The sequence below is a fragment of the Ochotona princeps genome, chromosome 20, assembly GCF_030435755.1.
Source record: "Ochotona princeps isolate mOchPri1 chromosome 20, mOchPri1.hap1, whole genome shotgun sequence".
NCBI classification, from domain to species: Eukaryota; Metazoa; Chordata; class Mammalia; order Lagomorpha; family Ochotonidae; genus Ochotona; species Ochotona princeps.
In genome coordinates this window covers 25309023-25332345 of record NC_080851.1, presented here as the reverse complement: position 1 = coordinate 25332345, position 23323 = coordinate 25309023, and the positions used below count along the sequence as shown (strand labels likewise).

Genomic DNA, 23323 nt, shown 5'->3' with positions numbered 1-23323 from the left:
CTCTGATTATACTGTTTCCATTTCTTGCAATGCCCTCCCCAAGTTACCTGCTCCCCAGGCAGTATCTTCATGTTCCCAGCAGTCTGGCAAGCTGCTAGTCATACTTCAGAAGCCCAGATCAAGGGTCAGTTTGTCTAACCTTCCAGGAAGAATTTACTATTTCTTCCATTCTGTTACTGAAGGGTCCCCTCCAGGCTGCTCCGTGGCATCCGACATACATTAGGTATGTTGCCCGTTTATTCCTGTAGATAATGAGCTCCGTGAGTACAGGGAGTGCTGGCTCCTCTGATCTATCGATCTACCTGAACTTTGTATATCCAAGAACTAGTGCAGGGCCACTTTCAACAGCAAATAGCATGTAAGTATCGAACGAGTAAATAATGCGTCAGTGACAAGGTAGATAAGTGGGCGAGATGGGAAATAATTCATCTCTCTGAGGTTGTTCCCCCAATTATTTGTAATGCCACTACTGAGATATGTCAGACCCTGCATGTGTACTATTTCATGTTTGACCACTATGAATTACTGATAGCAAACATGTTGCAGCCAGCACACTGAGATCTAACAATACCTACTTTCGATTTATTGATGTGGTGTGTGACGTATCGGTTCTTTTATATATATTGAGGCTTGATTTTTGGTCAGTTTATGTAAATGTTTGTGTTTTTGGAAACAGTTGTTTTTCCTGCATTGTTGGGTATGAAGTCCTTTTTCTATTCACTAAATTGACTTTGGAGTTTTGGTGAATTAGTTTTCTGTGCATAAATGTTAAAATCATTATAACAGATTTATCCATTTCTCCTTGTGATTCTTTCCATTTTTGCTATGTACTTTTGAGACCACATTACCAGAGACATAGAAGCTCAAAATGATATCTTTCTGACAAATCATTTTCAACTATTATGTAATAGCATCTTCCATAGTATATATACGTATATTTGATTTACCCTTGTTTTCTCTTGACTAGTGTTTGGTGCATAGCTTTTAATTTCAGTATTTGTATTTATGTCATGCTCTGAGTGTTTTTCTTAAAGTTGTTTTTTAATGTATGGGCTGAAAAGCCTTTAATATGATCAGTATATTTGCTGTGATAAGTGACCTATCAGGTTTCTCTTTCTATATTCACTGTTTTTTTATTTCTTCCTTTTATTCCCTTCCTGCTTCTTATTGGCCTGATCATATGTATTTCCCTTATGTATTATTTTTAACTTATGAATCCCGTTCTAATCTTTTTGCATATACTCCAAAATTTAATGCATGCATAATTGACTTAAAGCATCCCTCAATTAACAGCTCTTCTTATATCCCCCCAAACTATAAGGACCTTACCGTGCTCCAACCCACTTAATTCCCTTCAGTTTCCCATGTTGTTTGCACCCTATTTAAAGACCTCGGAATTCTTTTTGCTGTTTTATGCAGATAAGACTTGATTAGACCAAATTTTTTTTCAATTTTCTTGCTCATCATTGCTTCTTAAAATCCTATTACTTCCTCCCAGGTTCAACTTTATTCTCACTGGAGTACATTTTCCAGTACTTTTTGGGTGAAGAGTTGTGGCTGGAAGTTCTTGGCATTTGTCTGAAAATATCTTTCTTTTCCCCTCATTCATGATTGATAATTAGCTGAACATAAAAGTTAAATGAACATGATTTTTTTTCTCTGAGAACTTTGGTAAAATTCTTTAACAATCTTCTCCTTTTGCTGAAGAATTGCATGTTTTTACCCTGATTTCTGTCCTTTTGCAGGTGGCCTGTTTTTTGAAAGCTATGCTTATCTTTTGGCATTCTGTGGTTCACTCTAATCTACATAAAAATAGATCATTTTTATTTACCTTGCCTAAGATTCAGTTAGCATTTCTTAATGTGAAGTTTTCATGCTTTTAAACCATGGAAATATCTTGAGTTTTGATTTTGACTTTGGCTTCCAGACACCCTAAGCCTGTCATGTCTCAACTTTCCTCCTTCACTTCACTTCCATCTCTTCTTCCTTTCTCATGTCTTCCACCTTTTGGATCCTTCGTATCTACACGTCCATCTGTCCCCTGTCACCTAGCTGTCCAGTTGCTTGGTCGCACCAAGCTCCTTGGCCACTATGCCATCCCTCCCACCACAAAGCCAACTCTTTCTTCTGGTCTTCTTCCGAGAGAGGCTGGCTTAAAACCCGGACGGCTTTGGACCCTCCTATTCTCTCTGATAGCAGCCCATCCTTTTTCTTGTGTAGCCTTTGTCACACTGTTTTGGGGGGGCGGAGAATTTTCATTGATCTTGCCATTGCAACAGTAAATTAAGTCACCTTCGCTTCTACCCTTAACCAGCAGCTTTACAGCATTTGTGGTCAAAACATTAAGAAAACTATGGCTGATAATTTGGAAAAGGTTCAATTGTTGTTAAAAATAATAATAATAATAATTGTTGCTAGCTTGAGAAGTGAGAGACGGAGACTTCTCCTGTCTGCTAGCTAGTTCACTCCCCGAATGCCCTCAACAACCTAATCCAGTGTTCTGATGTGGGAAGTGACATCTTAACCAGTTGGCACAACACCTGCTCCCATTGTTTTGTTGTTTCAAAGGGCATTCTGCTGAGAAAATCTTTCCATGCCAAGGCTGGTCTCGGTGGGCCTTAATGAATCACGGCACTTGGCATTGTGAGAACTCAGGGCTCCCCAACACAGATTGTCTGCATTCCTACAAAGCGTTGAGTGCTTAGTCACATGTTAGAGTCCTGCCCTGACAGAATATTTCTCCATCTCAGAATTATGAAAGATTGTTCCCCTCATGTCAAAGCAATGGATGCTTTCTGTGGGATAAGCGAAAATACTGAGAGATGTTATAATTCAGTTTTATTGCAAGAAATCGTGGCCTTAAGTTGCTCTTTTTGATTTATTGACTTGCTTACTTTCTCTCACCGTTTTCACTCCATCAGTTTCGTTATGGGAAACCAGGTGTGTTTACTTTACCATTTTATGTGTATACATGGACAACCTGTGTGAATGCATGACTCAAATGATGTTTTTTTTCTTTTTTTACTTTACATCTTATTATTATTATTATTATTTTATGATACAGGTTCATGGGCCCTGGGATTTCCCTTACCCCCTCTCCAAGTTCCTTCCCTACTCCCCACTGAGTTCCCTTATATTATTACTGTAGTGTAGTTCTTCATAAATAGTCATATGTCCATCATTGTGGGCATGGATAATGGCAGAGAGCCCAGCATCCTTTTGTCAAGATGTAGTTGACAGTTTCATTAGGAGTCCATATTTGATCTGGAAGTAGAGATGCATACGCTGCATTGTAGCCTCACATCTGGTTATGATAGTCTCCATTACAGTTACTATACATCCCCTTAAATGAAAAGCCACAATACAAAATCAACAACAGAAAGGAAAATGGAAATTAAGAACACCATGAAGTTAAATAACATTCTACTGAATGACTAATGTGTCACTGAAGAAATGAAAAAGAAAATCAGGAATCTTCTTGAAGAAAATCATGTTACTGTATGATCTATGAGTCAGTGAAGAACTTAATAAGAACATATTTTGAAGAGATGAAACTAAAAAAAATCAAAATCCATGAGATATAGTATCTGCTGATCTTTATTGGTGAGATATGTCGCCTGTAGGCAACAAATAGATGGGTTTTCTTTTTTAATCCAGTCTACTAATTTATGATATTTGATTGATGAGTTTAAGCCATTTACATTCAGGGATAATATGAATGGGTGGTAATTTGGTCCTGTCATTTTAGCAATGTGTTGTTAATTGATTTAGTCTTCTGTTGTGCTGAGCTGAGAGCAAACTCACTGAGCTCAGTGCATTCCTCTGGTCTGCCATCTTGAGACTGATTCTCTTTTTCTTAAGGAGTGCTGTGATAGCAGCTTTTCAAATTATGACCATGCTTATCATCCTGATTTCCTTGTGAAGTACAATTCATATACAGGTATCCCAGTTGGTTTAAGAAAATAGCAATATCTGCATTTTTATCTACTAATAGAAGTTGAAGATCTTGAAAGACCTTTTATACTGTTTCAGTGCTGTAAAACCTCAGGGCCCTTTCATGATTCCATGTGCCTGGATAGATGGCTCCTGACTGGTCTGGCAGCTCACAGCCACAGTTGCTTGCAAAGAATCCCCCATTCTTTTTACAAATGGTGTTCCTTGGTGCAAAGGAAACAAGTACTTGTGTTTTATCTTGTTTCTGTCTTAAATCATGACTTAATACATTAGCCTGTCACAGGAGGGCCTGTGCCTGGAGCAACCAGAGCAAAACCGTTCCTATGATGTGATATTTAGAGTATTATACAACTGGTGGGATGAGACCCAGTGAGTTTGGCACACTGGCCAGCACACAGACACACACACACACACACGCAAAAGGGCCTACTGAATGTAGACCCTATCTTTGTGCAAAAAGTACTTTCATAAGCCCTCCTGGTAACCTGCATTTTCCTCCAACTCCCTTGCTTTTTTTAAACGCCTTCTTTGGAAGTGGCTCAAAGCCTCGGAACCTTTTAATTATCCTATAATCATGCCTTATTTATACCTGTCTGGATGTTCCCCAGATGGGGCCATGGCAGTCAAAAGGACACAGTAATTGAGCTCTGTTTTCCAGAACTTGCTAAGCTAAATGCAGGTTGTGGTGACCGACTCGGGCTGTCTTGGGTTTATGTGCACATTGCTATGTTGGGGTTAGTGAGAGTCCCAATCCGTAGCTGACAGTGTGCTTCTGTGCCCTTATTGTTTCTGCACATTCCTTTCAGCCTGGGCCATGGTGGGCCAGTGCAGGACTTCAATGATCAAAGCACAGACAGCTGTTTTCTCTGTATTCCCTGGATGGCAGAGACCAGTGAGGGTCATTTCTGCTGAGGGCTTTGTTTGCACCTTAACTTCCTCTGAGTGTTTCATGTCCAAGGCCACTGGCCTCCAGGTAACTGAAGCTGCTGACAGCTTTGTCCTGTGTGGGTTGCAGGTGCACACATTCCGAGGCCCACACTGGTGTGAATACTGTGCCAACTTCATGTGGGGACTCATTGCCCAGGGCGTCCGATGCTCAGGTAAGTCTGTGACTTTCTTACTCCTTTTCCAGTTTGGTTAAGTACCAACGTGTGGAGCTGGAGGGCGTCTCTATCTAGAGTGGAAAATAGATGTAGACCGGATCCAAGACAAGCTTTATGGAGATGTGTGGGCCTCTTGGTACTCAATGGGGAGACTATTCTACATGTTGCCAAGAATAAAGAGGGATATCTCATGTGTATACAAGGAAAGAAAAGGGGAACAAGCAAATATCTTTCCATAAGCATCAACGTACTTCCCCCCAAAAAGCTAATTCCATTGGAATGATGCAAAAAGAAAAACCATACTTCTCTCCAAACCTGGCTTAGAACAAAAGTAGTAACGGTGATGATGAGTATTTGCCACCTGCCAGGCACTAGGCCAACATGTTTAGAATTTTTTTAAAGATAGATATACTTACTTACTTATTTGATTTATATGATGGTTGGGGGGAGTGAGAAAGAGCTACCCTACCACCTATTGGTTCACTTCCAGGTGGGCAAAACAAACAAGACTGGGAAGCCAGAAGCTTCCTCAGTGTTCCTTGCATGGACAACAGGGGCCCAAGCACCTGAGCCATCCTTCACTACCCCTCCCGGGCCACCAGCAAAGGAGCTGAATCAGAAGTAGAATAGCCAGGACTCGAACCAGCACCTATATGGAATGCTAGCATCACCTACAGTGACCCAACCCACCATATCATGATGCTGTGTCCAGGCCATGTTTTCTGCCTACACTTAGCCTTATCAAAAACTTTGAGGGTGATTATCTCCTCTTAAATAGGGAAAGAAACAAGAATGAAAGTTCATTGTTAATTGCCCTTGGCCACAGAGTAAGTTGTGGACACTGATAGAAGGACAGATGGATTCTAGGCCCCACGTTCAGCTTACTCTACCATCAGATGGGCACTGAGAGCACACGCCTCAGATCTCATGTTTTCAAAGTAGTCAGAACCCCAGACATCTTTCCACTTAGAATTAGCTGCATATGGTCCTGGCACGATAGCCTAGTAGCTGAAGTCCTCGTCTTTCACGCACCGGGATCCCATGTGAGCACCGGTTCTAATCCTGGCAGCCCCACCTCCCATCCAGCTCCCTGCCTGTGGCCTGGGAAAGTAGTCGAAGACAGCCCAAGGCCTTGGGACCCACATGGGAGACCCAGAGGAAGCTCTGGTCTCCTGGTTTCGGATTGGCTCAGCTCCAGCTGTTGCAGCTGCTTGGGGAGTGAACCATAGGACAGAAGATCTTCCTGTCTGTCTTTCCTCCTCTCTGGACGTCTGCATTTCCAATAAAAATAAATATATCCCTAAAAAAAGAATTAGATTCACACACACACATCCATGGCTGAAGCAGACAACACATCTTGTTATGATACATCTCACAAAACATTAAAGCGTGGGCAAGTGGTTGTGTGACCTGCCTCCAAGCATCTGTTCTGAAAGGAGAGTGTGTTGATCGGGGTCCACCTGCTCCATGACTGATTTCCTCCTTGCTAGAGTAGGATCTTCAAAAATACTTTTGTGACTCATTTAAAAGGAGCGATTGGTGCTATAAGAAGGTGACAGATCTTCTTTCCCGTATTAGCAGTCTGGGAGGTCACAGGATTGTACAACTTGAAACCACAACAGGACCTTGAATGGGCTTTCTTAGCTAGTGCTGTACAGGCACAGCCATCACAGGTATCAAAACCTGGGTGGTTCAAGTAGTTCTTACTTGGACTAGAAAACTTTACCTTCTCCAGTCCAGGGCCAAGACATAGGTGGTTAAACGTGGGCTCAGAGGCAGCCTCTCTGGTCATGTTCTGGTTCCATGAGTGACACAAACTGACTTGCCAGGAATCAGGAAGCTTCTGAAGGTTCAACCACTGAGGAAAGTGGTAGAATGTCTGAATTACTCATTAATTTGACCTGTCTGGGTTATACCTACTGAAAATATCTGTAATTGTTGGTGTTATCCAATTTCAGCAGGAAATTGGTCCAAAGTCAATATTAGGAGAACAAAGCCCTGGGATTCACATTAGCTGTGATCAGCAGCTTTCTCTGGGTTGAAAAGATATGGAAATTTTTTTTCTTTTTCTGCTTTCTTAATCAAAATAAGACACAGTCTAAGGCTATTTTGTTAGTATCCTGCAATGGCCACTCTTTTTCTACATAGCAGGAAAACTGGGCATTATAGGGTAAAAGATCCATCCATGGCTGCTCAACTTTCTGTATCTTTAACTGTTAAGCTAGATTTTACTTATAGCATATGGCATTTAGTAATTCACAAAAACTGAACATTTTATGCATAGTCTAAAGCATCTTCATAAAATCTCAGAATTAACGCTACATAAGCATGTTGGCACTTCAGAACTTAAAATGCAATTTCTAAGAACCTTAAAAATAGAATTGCTGCTGGATCTAGCAGTTCCACCACTGGAAAAATACCCAAAAGGACTGAACATAGGATCTCAAACAGATGTCTGTACACTGGTGTTCATGACAGTATTGTTCACAATAGCCAAACACAGAGACAGACCCAAATGTCCGTTGATGGATAAATGGATAAAGAAAATGTATTATAAATGTACATTGGAATATTATTCATCCTAAATCATACATATATGTATACACACAGAGAATGATATTCCTTGTGTGTAGAAGACAATATTAGAAGATACTTTGAGTAGACAATGATAGACCAAATTTGAAAAACTTAAGCATTAAATTTTTATTTTCCAGACTGTAGATTGTGCCTTTTTATTGTCTTAGAGATTCCATCAGTGGATACCAACTGCTAACAAGGCTTTTAATGTGTTCACTGAACTTCAAAGCACCTTTCCAGCTTTGCATCTTGATATGTGCTTTATAAATAATTACTCCAATCATCATATTACATGGCTTTGTTATAAATTATAAACTCTCAATTACTCCCACTAGGCTACAGTTAGACATGACTTCCACTCCCAGGTGTCAGAATGAGGCAGGTAGGAAGAAAAATGTCCCACCACAGGGGAGGCCCCAAGAGGAAGGTCCTGGGAACTAGGGACTCCTTCTCTAGGAAAGCGCAGGATGGAGTCAGACTCCCCAAACCCAGGAGTAGAGACTCCTACAGAGAGAAACGCTTTCTCTTCCACAACATTGGCATCAAGACTGCAGGAAACAACCTGGTAGAAGTCCTACAGACTGAATCTAGGAGTCCAAACTCCCAAATCACACCTATGTCCCCAAACCATTCCAGTCCAGACAGAAAGAACAGATCCAAACATGCTGGCTAAAAACCTGAGCGAGCTCTGGAACAGGCTTTCTGTACATGGCCCAGCCCAGGGAGGGCTCTGTGAGGAAAGTACAAGAAGATTCTCCTGCTTGTCTTGCCAAACATGGGGTACATGTCATGCACTCTCATGTTGTTATTTTTGTGTTTGGCAGCATGCAATCAGTGCTGGGCTCTAACAGAGATGCCTGCATGACTAACTGGCTCCTTTGTTTATAGACTGCGGGCTGAATGTGCACAAGCAGTGCTCCAAGCATGTGCCCAATGACTGCCAACCTGACCTCAAGAGGATCAAGAAGGTGTACTGCTGTGACCTCACCACCCTCGTGAAGGCTCACAATGCCCAGAGGCCCATGGTGGTGGACATGTGCATCCGGGAGATTGAAGCGAGAGGTTTGAGAAGTGCTCCCTGTTACTGTAGGATAGTCACTTCGTTTTTACTTTGGGCAAGGAAAATGACTTGTTCTGCTGCTTATGTTGGGAAAATGATCACACACAAACTAATTCCAACCAAGTCCATCAATTTCTGCTTGCTAGATAAGCTGCGCTGTGAGTGTTCAGCAAATGCTTCATGAGCATTTACTATGTGCTATACTTTGAGAAATTCATATTACAGTATAAGAACTAGGAAGAGCAAATAAATTTAAATGTATGAGTCCATGTTCAAAGCACCATGGAACCGCAAAGAAGGATCCCTTGGTCTTGTTTGAAGGGGCTATGTAGAGGTTCTGGCAGAGGTGAGGTTTAAATTGGATATTAAGAAGTGCTCCTGGGCATGGGCATTTGGCCTCCTACCACCTGCTGGGAGACCTAGATTGTTTCTAGGCCCAAGTTTCTGTATCACTTACCCTCAGAGGAGTGAACTAGCAGATTGGAGCACTCTCTCATTTGCGCTCTCTCTCTCTCTCTGCCTGTCTCTCATTTCCTCCTCTTCCTCAGATAATGGTTATAGTGTTTCTATTTAATAGAAAAAAATATAGCTCCTGCCTTATAAAAATCCACTGCTAGTTTTGTTCTGCTTATTTCAAAGGTGATTTTTTAAAATATTTTTTTAAAATTTATTCAAGAAACATAGTAAGGAGATAAGGAAGGTTAACATTTCTTTAAAAAGCTTTATATTATCTGTGAATCATCTGTCCTTTATTTATGCCTTGCTTGCTAAGCCATTATTCGGTATCACAATGTTTAGTGGTATGGTGCAATGGGGGTTTACTTGGGAAGAACTGGGGTTTTTGGATGGGGTTAGGTTAAGTGAACCATGGACAAAGCCTTCGTGAGACCTGAATGATGTTGGCCATGTATTGTGTTCTGTTACACTTCATCTCTATTATTGGATCCACATTAGCTAAATACATTGTACAAGCATTCATTGGCCAACTCAGCCATTTGTTTCAAAACAGAATGAAAGAAGATGTTACAGCTTGTCATTCCAGCCTTTTAGAGGTTGGAAATTGTTCCCTTTCTCTTTCAGGATGATAGTCATAGCTAGTTTGTTCCCTGAGGACTTGCTCATGGAATATCAGGTTCTAGGAAATGCCTTTTTGCTTCTTGTTGCCATGGTTCTGGTGAAGGTGCTAATGGAAGGGTTGAGCTGAGTCAAAGGATGGGAGAGCTCCCAGCTCTGCAGCAGTGGCTCGAACTGTCCTTTATTTATACCTTGCTTGCTAAGCCACAGTTTATAGGGGGTGCTACAGATTGGGTCAGGTCATCCAATCTCCAGAGCCTGTTGGCAGGGCCAACAACATAAGCTGTGCTTCTCTGAAGAGGGTGGGATTCTGCCTGATGCCCTTCATCAGAGATGAGGGCAAAGTTACCACCAAACCTGACAAGTAGAGAGACAGTTTGTGGAAAATGCATCATGAAGCATGCCCTGTGCAAATGTTAGAGGAGCAGCAACGAGGAACTGACACCAGGGAGTCACAATGAAGGGAACCACAAGTGTGAGGGGCCTGAGAGGTAAGCAGAATCCAGCAGTTAGCTGGCAGAAATTCGCATGATGCACTCCCAGCTGTGTGGGCACCAAGGCCAACCTCTTACATGAACTTCATCCATAGAAAATTCCTGCTGTTCTCCACGGACTCATTGTATCTGTGCAATTTAATAGAATGCAAACATCATGAACTTGAGGTTAGATTCCAAACTCCATCTATTACAGGCTCTAGTAAGATCTTTGGCAAGTTGCTTACTCCATTTTTTTGAGTCTTTTAAAAAATTTATTAGTATACAGAAAACAGATTTCATGCATTCCATACAATTCCAAGGAGACAACCATGTTTCCCTCACTTCCTGGATTCCTCCACTGCAATTACCTCCCTCCCCTCTCTTCATCAGCTTTTTGCAGACAGTGATTTTTTTATTCTTTTTCTTCTTCCCTTATGTGGTGGGAGTTATACAATGGGAGAGACAATGCCCAGCCTCCCAACCACCCCAGTACTCAGCGTTATCCCAGGGTCCTTGTTGTGGAGCATGTTCCAAGGGTTCTGCTTAAGTTGTTTCACTAGTTCTGAAATGCTGTTGATATTGACTTTCCAAGGATGAAGAAATCCATCCCAGGTCAATTGGCTGTCATCATCCACCTCTGAGTCTCCATTAGACCAGAAGTTTGCTGTCAAGCTTTACTGGGGTAGTTGATCAATTTGTTCTGCCCTCCTTCCTCTGAAACCAATGGATGCTATGGCCCAGCCCAATCCTGCCCACCACATGCTCAGCCCTCACATACACCAGAGGAAGCTGCAGCCCAGTCAGAGTGACCCCTCCTCCCAATAACCCCCATTGGATTGGCCCTCAGCTCTGGTTTATGTGCCTGTCAGCATGTGCAGTGGACTGGTCTGGTCTGGTCTTTCCCACATCCCATTCAGCTCATGTATACGTAATTGGGCATTGAAGCCTAACTCAACCGAACTGACTCCACCCTCCACCCCACACTCATGCCAGTGGGTGCCAGTGCTTGTCCAGCCAGGCCTGTACCCAGTCCTGGTTCTCATGCTCACCAGTGGGAGTTGTAGCCCATAAGAGAAATGCCCACAGTCTACCCCCTGGACCTATTCCCTGTCCTGAATCTTGTACTCTCCAGGTGGTTCTGCAATCTAGCTCAACAGGAATTGCCTCAGTCCCAGCACTTGCCAGCTGGTGCTACAGCAAAGCCCAACCAGCCTGCCCTTACTCTGGCTCATGCTTGTACCAGTGGACATAATTGGTTAGCCCAGCCTGGCTCTCCCCCTAATCCAGTTCACATATAGGCCAACAGGTGTTATAATTCTGCCAGGCCTGGTCTGCCACCAGTCCCAGGTTTCACAATCACCAGCAGGAGCAATGGCCCAGCAGAGCAGTCCCTACTACTCCCCTATTGTGCTCACCCCCTTCACACCTGGTTTCACATGTGCTGGTGGGTGCTTCAGCCCAGTTTGACATGGACCATCTCACCTTGGCATTTGCCATTGGGTGCTGTAGCCTGGCCTGGTCCAGCCTGGCCTGCCACTATTCCAGCTCTTGCTGGCAGGAGCTGCCACCCAACCCGGTACCATCAGTCCCCAGTCCCATCCCAGCCCTAATGTGAATTGGCTGATTCTGCGGCCAGAACCAGCCTGTCCTGCACCCCAACCTGCTTCTCACATCTGCTAGTGAGTGTTATGAACTGGCTCAGCCTGGCCTGCCTCCGACATAAGCCAGGCATATGCTGGCAGGTTCTGTAACCTGGTGTGGTCTGGGCTACTCCCAGCCTTGGTTCTTGTACTCACCTACAGGAACTGAGCCCTGACAAAGGAGTTCCCTAAGCTCCTCTATTGTGTCTCCTCTCAGTGGCAGATCTCACACACACTGGTGGGTTGGTCCTTGGCCCCAGACTGACTTAGTCCACCTCTTGTCCTGGCAGGAATGGTAGTCTTGCCCAACTGTCCCATACTATTGGGTATTACAGCCCAGCCACACCTAGTCCATGCCCTGACTCAGCTCTCCCATGGCCTAGTGGGAGGCAAAACCTAGCCCAGTCCATCCTATACCCACTCTGGCTCTTACAAGCACCACTGGGTGCTGGTTACTCTATTTTTTAAGAGTTATTTGTGTATGTGAAAGCAGAGTTGCAGAGACAGAGGGAAACAGAAAGAGTTCTTCTGTATATTCTTTCATTGACAAAGTTCAGGGCTGGGCCAGAGCAAAGCCAGGAACCAGGAACTTTATCCAAGTCTTCTATCTGGGTGCACAGGCCCAACCTCCTCAGCCTGCTTCCCCAGGCTCATTAGCAGGGAGCTAGATCAGAAGTGGAGTAGCTGGGACTCAGACCAACGCTCATGAAATGCTGGCATCACAGGCAATGGCTTAAGTTGCCATACCACAAACTGGCCCCTACTTACTCCCTTTGAATATCTATTTCCTTGACCATAAAATGAACAGAATCAACTATTCCTCTTTAGGTGGTTTTAAGAAATAAAATAGGTTGAGACACAGAAATGGCCTAGGGCGGTGCCCAACACATAGAAGTCAACTCACGTCATTTCATCTTTTCTGGAAATGACCAGCTTCTCTAACTCCAATTCCATATCTGACTCTTTCACTTAGGCTTCATGTGTCAGTGCTGTCACAGAGACCCTGAATGGTGATGCCTTCTACAAGCTAGAAATCTGCTTCTCTTGGCAGTAGCCACCTAGGACCTTGGCTAGTCCAGTGGATTCCCATGACAGAACCTTGGCCTTACCCCCTGTGGCCTTGCCACATTTGAGCTCTGCCCCTTAGCTGATCTCAATTACTGCCCCATCTCATCTGCCCTTAAACCCATAGGAAGGGGAAAGGGAGGACTCCTGCCTGTCAAAGCCACAACCCAGAAGCTGTGCAAAGCCCTTCTGTGTCTGTTCATGTTACCCATACTTCAGACCTGGCTCAGAAAATCAAAGGGTCTGCTCAACAGGGAAATGGAAGCCAAAATATTGGGAGAGCTCACAACCTCAGCTCATGTGACAAAGGCTAGCCCATTGCTCATGACCTCCTCCAAAGGTCAGCTCCTCAAGATGAGCTTGCCCAGGTGCCCTCCTCTACCATGTCCCTACCTCTGGGGCACGACGTGTTACAACTGCACTAAGACATGTTTATACTCATCGTCTTCCAGAGGAGGGTGACAGGCAGGTATCACCGTTGGGCCAAGGCCAGTTGATCAGTAGTGGCAAACTGGACAAGTGGCACTGAAACAAAGGAGCTGAGATCCACTAGGAACCTCTGTCATGATCATTAGGAGAGAGGAAGGACCCTATTTATGCCATATATTTGTGTCCGATGCAGACCCTTGTATGAGGATCTCACAAGAAGATAATCAGTGTTTTCCAAATGAAGAAACAGGGCATACGTTATTTAGCATGAATTTGACATAGTATACTGGAGCAGCAACAGAAACTATTTGTCTTCTTGGTTTTGCTGTAGCCATGATTTTTGATAGTGGCTGCTTTTGATGGACAAGGTCTAAAATCTTGTCTTCTCTCCCTTCTAATAGTCTTGGTAACTAGAGAGGTGTAGGACATGTCTTAGCACAGAAACCAAAACTTTTTTGTAGACTATATAACTAAATATCCAGAATCAATAAATAAAAGTTTATTTTCTCATAATTGTTTGTATGATAAGCTCCATAATATAACAAGTCAAAATATCATATTAATAATTAAACATAAACATCATAAAATTTGGATATCTTCAATAAAATCAGGATAATATGTATTGCATAACTTTGGTATAGATGTACCTAGCCTGGTGCTACATAGTTTATAGCACATAAGAAGACACAAGGTAGAAAGCCAGGCATCAGTGAAAGAAGCATCCAGTTGAATAATGGGCAAAGGAAAGGACCAGTTGGTGAGAATTTTATATATATATATTTGGGGGATGGGCGGCACAGCCAGACAGGAAGATCCAGTCACTACTGAAGTCACCACTGCCGCACAGGCTAACAAAGGCAGACGTCCTTGGAAACTGGGACCAACAAGTCCCAGTTCTGATGCAACAATGTGTGATGGGATTTTCCTGTCTTATAACAGCACAGTGTAGATATGAAATTAGAGTCTTTAAAAATGCTTGGGGAAGCTAAAGTGAATGTTTTCCACACCCATCTCTCTCTCTCTCTCTCTCTCTCTCTCTCTCTCTCTCTCTCTCTCAGGATTAAAGTCAGAAGGACTGTACAGAGTCTCTGGGTTCACTGAGCACATCGAAGATGTCAAAATGGCGTTTGACAGAGGTAAGCTGTGCTCTGAGTGCCCCTGTCCACCCTACCCTCAGCCACTGTTCTGGTGGGGCCAGGTTCCCTCCACTGTGGGAATGGGGTTTCAGAACTGCTGAGAGCTCCTCTCCAGGAAGCTGAGAAGTGAGGGTTTAAGCCTTTCTTGCTCTGTGTATATGTATGTGTCTGTATTTAATTAGCTAATTAATTTTTTAATCAGTCTTGTGAAAAATCTCTTTTTCAAAGAATCATTTTGTTTATTTGAAGTATAGTTACAGAGCAACATTCTAGAAAGAGATCTGTCAGCTGTTGGTTAACTCCACAATGGCTGTAATGATGAGGGCTGGGCCAGGCTGAAGTCAGGAGCCCAGAGCTTCATCCAGCTCCTCCACATGTGTTCAGGGATTTAAGCTCTTAGGCCATCTTCTGTTATTTCCCCAGGCTCAGTAGCAGGTTGCTGGATGGGAAGGGGAGCATCTAGGACCCAAAGCAGCACCCATTTCAGATGCCAGCATCACAGACACCAGCTCAACTCACTATGCCACATGCCAGTCCTAGTAAATTAATTTTTTAACACCCCATAGTTCTTCCTTCCTACAGGATGGTTAGACACTAAACACATGGCACCCGTATACCCTTCTGCATGCACCCTCCAACTTAGGACCCACTGAGGCCTCATCTCCAAAGCTGCGAAGTAGGGAGTGCAGAGATAGGAGAGCAGCCATGGTGCTGGAGCAGAGGAAACCTTGTGTTTCTTATGAGCGTGACAGACATCCCCAAGGATCTCAGTGCCTACCATCGGGGTGTATCCAGAGAGCCCATTGATCCCAAGGACTTGAATTTCTCTTGAACATTCCAAACCATTCTGATTTAGCCAGCCAAGCAAGGAGGCCCTTGGCCTCCTGGGGGAAGCCTACACCTGTGACTACCAGCACGCACAGTCCGTCAGGTGTGTCTTCAGCTTCTCCTCCCTGTTACTCTTGATCCTGCAGCCATCCTGAACTGTAGCTTGTCTATTAACATGAAGATACACCTTGCCTTGTAGAGTTCTGTCCATCTGGAATGCGTTCGTGTATCTTCCTGGCTAGTGCCTTTTAATCAGGGGGTAGTTTCATTGGGTTTCCTCTTTCATGAAGCCTTCCTGGCTACTCTCTGTTGACCCAAGAACTTCTGTTGGCTTTCCCTATATCTTCTGGGTTTTCCACAAGCCTCTATCATAGCACTCTTCCCATTTCCTTATAAAACTGCCAAGTTGCATGTTGACTGGCAAGAACTACTACCTAAACAGAACTGCTAGAAGGCAGAACCTCTTTTTTGATTCACTGGGACTTGACAGTGCTTGGCACCTGGTGGCTTTTCCATACATGTTTACAGAATATGTAAAGCATGGGATCACTGTGGCCATCCACTTTGCAATACTGCTTCCTGTACATCGGCAGCTTTCTGTTTTATTTCCAGAACCACATTTGCTGACTTTAATGCTCTGTGGAACAGATGCTTATAGCTCCCTAAATGGCTGAAATATGTTTTACCTAAAGAGTTTTATGGTCTGTGATAGTTCATTAGAACAGGTATTTGCAAATGATGAAACAGTGAAACAATGTTTTGATCATTTAAAATGTTAAGAAATCTAATGTCCCTTGTATCTAAAGCAAGGTCAAAGTTTCACAGATTAAAGTCCTAAGGGCTAGGGAAGTTCAGCAATCATGTTATGTCTGTGGCCTTCAAGTTCAAGTCTGAAGAATCCTGGTGAAAATACATTAGAGCTTCTAAAGGCTTTATCTAAATTACGTGGTTCTGTTAGAAATCTTTTTGTCCATCTATAAATCGCTGTGCTGTTTCCTATTCAAAAGATTATTAGGGACTTGAACCCCAAACGACTATTTCAGGTCTGCTTCAGTTCTCCTTTGCCTGTGCTTCCCTTCACACCCTAACCTTACTCTTACCAAACCCCTTTTCATAATACCTCAATGTAATTAGAAGTCAAAAAGGGTGAGCTGAGACTTGTCCGGAAGCAGTCATTGCTAGAGCTTTCTTCCCCTCCCCCCCCTTCCTGGGCATGCTTTAACTTGGTGAAATAAGGTCCTAATTAAAGTTTGGATCATTGATTGTTTTTCAGATGGAGAAAAAGCAGATATTTCTGCCAGCATATACCCAGACATCAACATCATCACTGGAGCCCTTAAACTGTACTTCAGAGACCTGCCCATCCCTGTCATCACATACGACACCTATTCCAAATTCATAGAGGCAGCCAGTAAGTGTGGGAAACCCACTTTAGACACTAGCTTCTTGGTGCATTGCTTTTAGTTTCGAGAACAAACTTGGTTCTTTTGCAAGTACTGCATGAATGCTTGTGCTACCAAGTGAAGACACAACAGCCTCATTAACAACGAGCCAGGCGTGGCTCACCAGCTGAGCTGCACCCGTGCTGAGCCAACCCTGGAGGGCTGAAGTGGGGTGTCAGGCACTGATGTCTCCTATCATTGTTCCTTGTGTGCCGGGAACCAGCTCAGTCAACCCTATTCTATTCTGTATTGAATGTGTGAATATTTCTGTAGCCAAAAGAAAAGAAAAAAATCAGATGTTCTTCAGTGAGGCCTGTGCTGATTAATGTCTTTCATCTCTTGGGCAAAATCTCATTGCTAATCAGTGATGAAAACAGACCCATTCATGCTGTTCAAAATGCATAAAGGCCAAGAATGTACTGGGTCAGGTACTCCACAGGGATTTCTTCTCAGTATCTTCTGGTTTATTCTTCTTATCTACACACAAAAGCAAATATTATAACCCCATTTCATGGAGAAGAAAAACCAGGCACGGAGAGCTGAGCCCACAGGTCCAGAGAGGTCAGCCTTGGCCTTCTCCAGCTCATGCTGGCTCATTTGGTATGCGGCACCCAGGCCCAGAGCTGACAGGAAGAGATCCCCAGGGTTGACAGGGATGGGAGCTGACACATTGCTTAGGGAGCGACAAGGAGAAATGAAAGATTCAGATGCTGGGACACATGACAAAGAAGTCAAGCCCACTTGGAATGAGCTTTTTGTTTGTTTTGGAGAGGTTTTCATCTTTAACCTTGTACTGTTTAAGTATAGTAATGAGCTGTCTAAAGGGTAGATATCAAGGCAGCCTGGCATTTGTACCAGGTATTCTTTCTGGGGGACCTGAGGCCCTGTTCCCTGGTAAGAACCTGGTGGTCCTAAGCAGAGAAGGTTCTGGAAGCTGGGGCCTTCCACCCTAATGGAATGATAGGAGGACCTTCTTTGGATGTCTGCCAATGTTAATCAGAGACTGAAAACCCAGAAGCATGCATTCTTCCTCCCATTGTTAATTTGCCCAGTATCTGCTTCCTAACCAGGGATTATACCATGGCCAGCCCTGCCAGCAGTTGGGTGAAAAGTGCTGTTGGTGCAGGCTGCGGTGGTTGACTCATCTGTCAGTGCTCTGGCATTGCAGAACCAATTGGGTTATGGAAGCCTGCCAGGGACAGACTTGTTAGGCGACTTCAAGGACCCACCATCCAATGTGGTCAGGTTTGGAGTAAAGCTGGAAAACCCAGTTCAGAAGAAGGGTGAAGCACAGAGTGTACCTGTAGCCCCAGCCTGTGAGCACTCCACTGGACTGCAACTTCCCAGGCAACAAAAGAGGCTCCAGCTACCCACGTCCACTACGCATGTGGTGCATGGTCTCAAACTCTGGAATGAGGCAGTACAAGAACAAATTCATCAAGTGAAACAGTACCTGAATGTACTGAATTTATTAGAACACTCAATTAGCTAACTTGGTATTACCTCAATATTTAAGATATCTAAGGCAACTCAATTTATAGAGATATGTCTTACCCGGCCCAGAGTGTTGTAGGTTCAGATCTGAAGATTTGGGTGGCCCCATTGGTCCAACCTCTGGTGAGGTAGGGGGTGGTCATGGTTGAATGTCAATGTTGGAACGATCCCTTGGTGAGCCAGAGCACAGGAAGAAACAAAGACTGAGGCCACAACCAGGCTTTTACAACAACCTTGTTGTGGGCAAGTCCTCCAAGGTAATGACCCCAACAACCCCAGGACTCCCTAAAGCTTTTACCATCTTCCAGGAGCACCACTCTGGGTCCCAAATCATTGACAATGGACCCTTGGGAAATAACCAAACTATGTCTAACCATCTCATAACCCTCCTTTGTTGCTAAAGCCAACTTCTTGCTACTTCTCTGACACCTTGAATATTACCAGCCTGCACCGATATCCCTTATGTGTGTTCTCTACAGAAATCTCCAATGCAGATGAGAGGCTGGAGGCTGTCCATGAAGTGCTGATGCTGCTGCCTCCTGCCCACTATGAGACCCTGCGATACCTGATGATCCATCTCAAAAAGTAAGTTCAGGTCCCATCCACCTGTTCTGTGCTGCCCTCGTGGGCAGTTACCATGTCCAGAATTTATTCAGCCCTTGTCCCCAGCACACTGGATGGGCAGGTGCTCCTCAACAGTGAGCTCTGCTGCCTTCCTTGGGCCAGGCCCCCATTTGAATTACAAGAGCTCTCCCTGTGCCAGGAGTGGCCCCTGACACTTTCCACATATTGTCTCTGTGAGAGGCCTCACACTACATGGGAAATTGATGAGGCTTAGGGAGATGACCTTGCTGATCTGAAGAGGTGAAGCCAGCATGGAAATTCAGACTCACACAGGGCTCACGCTCTGTGCTAAGCCATTTGTCTACACTACCTGTCTACCTACATTCTCCCCCCAACATGAGTCCTGCGCTCTATTCTCTTCACCTTCCTGCTCTGCACCCCACCCTGCATGCCTGCCAGGGGAAAACATTGCCCGTAACTGAATGACTTAAAAAACACTTATTATCTCATATTCTGTATGAGCCAGAATATGGATGCTACTGGTTCAGGGCCATTAATGCGATTGTGTTAAAACCATCATCCAGCCTGCAAGGTTGTCTCAAGACTTGATGGGAAGCCTCTACTTCCAAGTTCACTCCTGTGATTGTTGACAGGATATCATGCCTTGGAGGCTGAATACTGAAAATTTGACTTCCTCAGTTCCTTGTTCATGTGGGCATTCCCACAAGCAGCTCACAAAAGAGCAGTGGACTTCAAAGCACAGCCTTTTTGTAGTTTACTCGTGGCAGGGACATCCCATTGCTTTTGCCATTTTTATTGGTTAGGTCTAGCCCCTTCTGTAGGGGAAGGGACACCACAGAGAGTGGAATACAGGAGGCATGGGTCATTGGGCGCCATCTCAGAGGGTGGCCACCACACACGGGACCATCTGTTGAGACTGGTGTGAGATGTCTCGTTGACACTGTGTCTGCAGATCCAGATTCCTTCCTGTAAACATTATGTCTCTTTCCGGTACTGCTCATGGATGATGAGGCTGACAGGTGGGTCTGTGGGAGGCTGGAGGATTCACATCTGTGTGCTTCCGTTATTAGATAAAGTGAATGCAAAAGTGTCTACCTTAGCCAATTCACAAATCCACTCAGTTAAGTAAAAGGAAGTACATTGGGGACACTGTAGAAACTAGTTGGAGAAGGTTGGGCTTTTTTTTTCTGCCTTCTAAGACATACAAATATTGCTGCTCACATTCCAGATGGCCATAGATGGAAATAGGAAGCTGTATTGAATGTAAAAGAATAAATGATTTTTGAGATAAGTAAATGGTTATCAGTGTCAGACCTAGCTATTACTTCCTTTACTGCAATCAATGTCAAATGGTTATAGTTTGCAGGGCAAAGTACCACTCTCAAAATGCTGACCTTTGGCAGCTGAATCTTAAGTGCTAATGATTTCTTATTTACTGCAGTGGGTCAGCTTGCCTTGCTTCAACAGATGTAATGCTTGAGTTCACAGGGAACAGTGAACACACGATGGTGAATGATGCTTAGTTTGCTGCTGCTTAGCTCTGCAGCATGAAAATGATGAAAACTGGTTGACCTTCCCAAAGTAGCATTGCATGCACTGCATATCTAACCCTAACAAACTCTTAAGTAAGCAGAAGAGAGGACATTGTACAAAACTTCCATCCCCCCCCTTTTTTTTTGGCTCTTTGGAGATCCTACCCACTTCTGGGTCTTTTATGGACATTCTAGAGCTTGAATTTCTGAAGCCAAGAATCTAGGAGACTGTTCCAGTAGGAAAGTATTAAACCAGTTGGAGTGTCATTCCTGAAGGTGCTGCTGATTTTTTCTGGATGTTGCAATGCTGACTCTTTCATTTCAGCCATAATTACTACTCCAGACCTCATCCTGCAGGAACTAGAAGTAATGTCCAACTACGTCCAGTTTGGCCACCTTCCAGCCTTTGCTCTGTTCCAGGATAATGGCCTGGCCCTTCCTAAATTCTTGGCAGCCCAGGCTACCAGAAACCTTTTTGTGCCCGCGAACAGGGAGGCTGCCCTCAACACCCATCCTCCAGCACACAGACCAGTAGGAAGTGACAGAAGAAAGAATGGCTGGCACCATAGACCAAAAATACCTATTGTCCCTTCAAACTGATAATCGCTGAGTTGATAGCCTCATCTTTAATTAGTAAGAAGTTAAAAATTATGTCCGTACTACATATCCACAACCTCTGATATCAAAAACATGGAACAATAAATTAGAAAATTTACCTTTGTTAAAAAAATACCCTCTGCCATTCTGATTATTCACTTCTGCAGTTTCCTAAACATGTTGTTAGGACTCGGGCACATCCTCAGCTTGTTTGTTCGTCCACAGGTTGACATGACTTGCCTGTGTGTGCTTTGCAGGGTTACCATGAATGAGAAGGACAATTTCATGAATGCTGAAAACCTGGGGATCGTGTTTGGGCCCACCCTGATGAGGCCCCCGGAGGACAGCACCCTCACCACCCTGCATGACATGCGGTACCAAAAGCTGATTGTGCAGATTTTGATAGAAAATGAAGATGTTTTGTTTTAAGCCATCGGAGACATGAGCTCCAGGGCCCCCTGGTCCCATCTAAGTTGATTCAGCCTAAGGAATAAAAACATTGCTTGCACTTGGTTTGTTTTTCAAGCAAGTGACAGAATCCCCTGGACCGCAGTGGATCATGGAGTCAGATGCTGTGTCTCATAGACACGCCGTCCTCCACGTGAGAACATGGGTGAGAGCAAGAACAGGCTGTCACCCTGGGTCTTTCGCCGTGCCTCGTATGTATATCTATTCTGCTGGAAGAGCGATTAATAAATCTTTCTTTAACTTATTAAAAAAAAGACCTTTAAACTTCAGTTTTAGTAATAAAAGGGAATTTAATCCATAAAGGTACTTGATACAGTTTTACATTTTTCACTTTCAAAAAAAAGACAATGCTATATGTTAAATGTTAAATGAAGCCTATATTGTAAAATGTATTTTTTATTTGAGCTGCAAGAATGTTATTTTATTTTAGCAAATAGAACTCAATGCAGTGCATTGATTATTGCCCTGTGTTCCTGGTCCCACGTTCTTGCTGTGATGCCCTGAAAAAGTTGGCCACCATTGCAGTATTATCTTGACATACCTCTGTCTTGATTATTAGTGCTTTGCAGTGAAATTCCACCTGCCGCGTGCATCCCTGCTTGTGATAGTTTTTGCTCATAAGCACGGACATCCTGCTCTCATATAGTATATGTTTATAGCCATTGTGGGATGGTTTAAAATAGCCACAGATCTTGTTTCCATTTAAAAAAAAAAAATCGTGTGATGTCCCAAAGTACGTTTGGAACCAGTCCTAGCCTTTCCATGTAGTGTGTGTCCGGGAACGTGCCTAGTGTGGTCATTTTACATAATGGTTGCAGGACATTGGATGCATCTGGGCTGTGTAATAAGATGTCCCTTTTCTTCCTTTGTGTCCAGCCACGCCCCCTGAGTTGTATCTGTTAATGGTAAGTTGTATGCTTGTCATGTTTCTGTACTTCTGACAAATGAATCTGCAGCATCACTGGTTGTTTCATAAACAAGCCTATTTTTAAAGGACTGAAGAAGACATTCTACTCTTTGTGAAAAGTAGATCTGTCTGAGTATGATTGCATTGATTTCTGTCATGCTATCTGATTGGTCACATGAGCCCCCAAGATGTCTATGTTTTGTAACATAGGTGAAATATTTAAAAGCGTCAAGAAGTGCACACCTGGAATTTTTTTTCTTAATCCACTTACAATGTCAATCCCCCTGATTGCGAGGATTAGCAGAATCACGCCCCTGTTTTGTCTGGAGTGATCAGAAGAGAACCTCTGGGTGCCCTGCAGATGGGTCCCGCAATGAGGGCTCAAGCCGTCCAGCCTGATCCCTGCCCCTCCTGTGACCGTCCCTCCCGGCTGTGCTGATGTGTTGTAGCTTAGGTACTTTTTGGTACTGTCAGACATGATCTGGAAATGGTTTTATTTTGTGAAGTGAATGATATTTGTAATTTATGCTGGTGTCCATGGAGGGAAAAGGCATTATATATATTAAATGGTTCTGCCTCTCGTTGTGGCGTGTGTACAGGGGGACTGAGTCCCATTGGCTGAGCAAAAGCCTTCGGAACATTATTCCCTGATAGGAGGGACAGTGCGTTTTCTATCCTTGCTGAGGCAGGACCATCCCATAGATGCCCCGTCACCTGCCCTTCTCTTCTCCAGCTTCCTTCTAGAGCAGCAGACCCTGACACTCCACCTTCCACTGTCTGTACAACCTGATGCCGTGAGAATTTAAAGCCTACAAGCCAGGGTCACTTGTAAGAAAGTGGAACAGAAATTTTGGAGCTGGGAGAGCCTTGAGTTTGAATCTTTCATCTGTCTGTTACTGGCTACAGATGACCTGGTGAATGCTTTTGCTCATCTGAGGAACTAAGGATATCCTTCT

General features: G+C 43.9%; 1 protein-coding gene across 1 annotated transcript in view; it reads left to right on the top strand.

Moving 5' to 3' along the window:
• Positions 1 to 22948, top strand: part of CHN2 (chimerin 2) — a 262947-nt gene extending 239999 nt beyond the window's left edge. Inside the window, exons 8-13 of the mRNA XM_058678065.1 lie at positions 4970 to 5054; positions 8523 to 8696; positions 14437 to 14514; positions 16616 to 16753; positions 18758 to 18863; positions 21250 to 22948. Of these exons, the coding sequence (XP_058534048.1) occupies positions 4970 to 5054; positions 8523 to 8696; positions 14437 to 14514; positions 16616 to 16753; positions 18758 to 18863; positions 21250 to 21421 (753 nt within the window). The 3' untranslated portion in view covers positions 21422 to 22948. The remainder of the gene's footprint in view (positions 1 to 4969; positions 5055 to 8522; positions 8697 to 14436; positions 14515 to 16615; positions 16754 to 18757; positions 18864 to 21249) is intronic.
• The last annotated feature ends 375 nt before the right edge of the window (positions 22949 to 23323 follow it).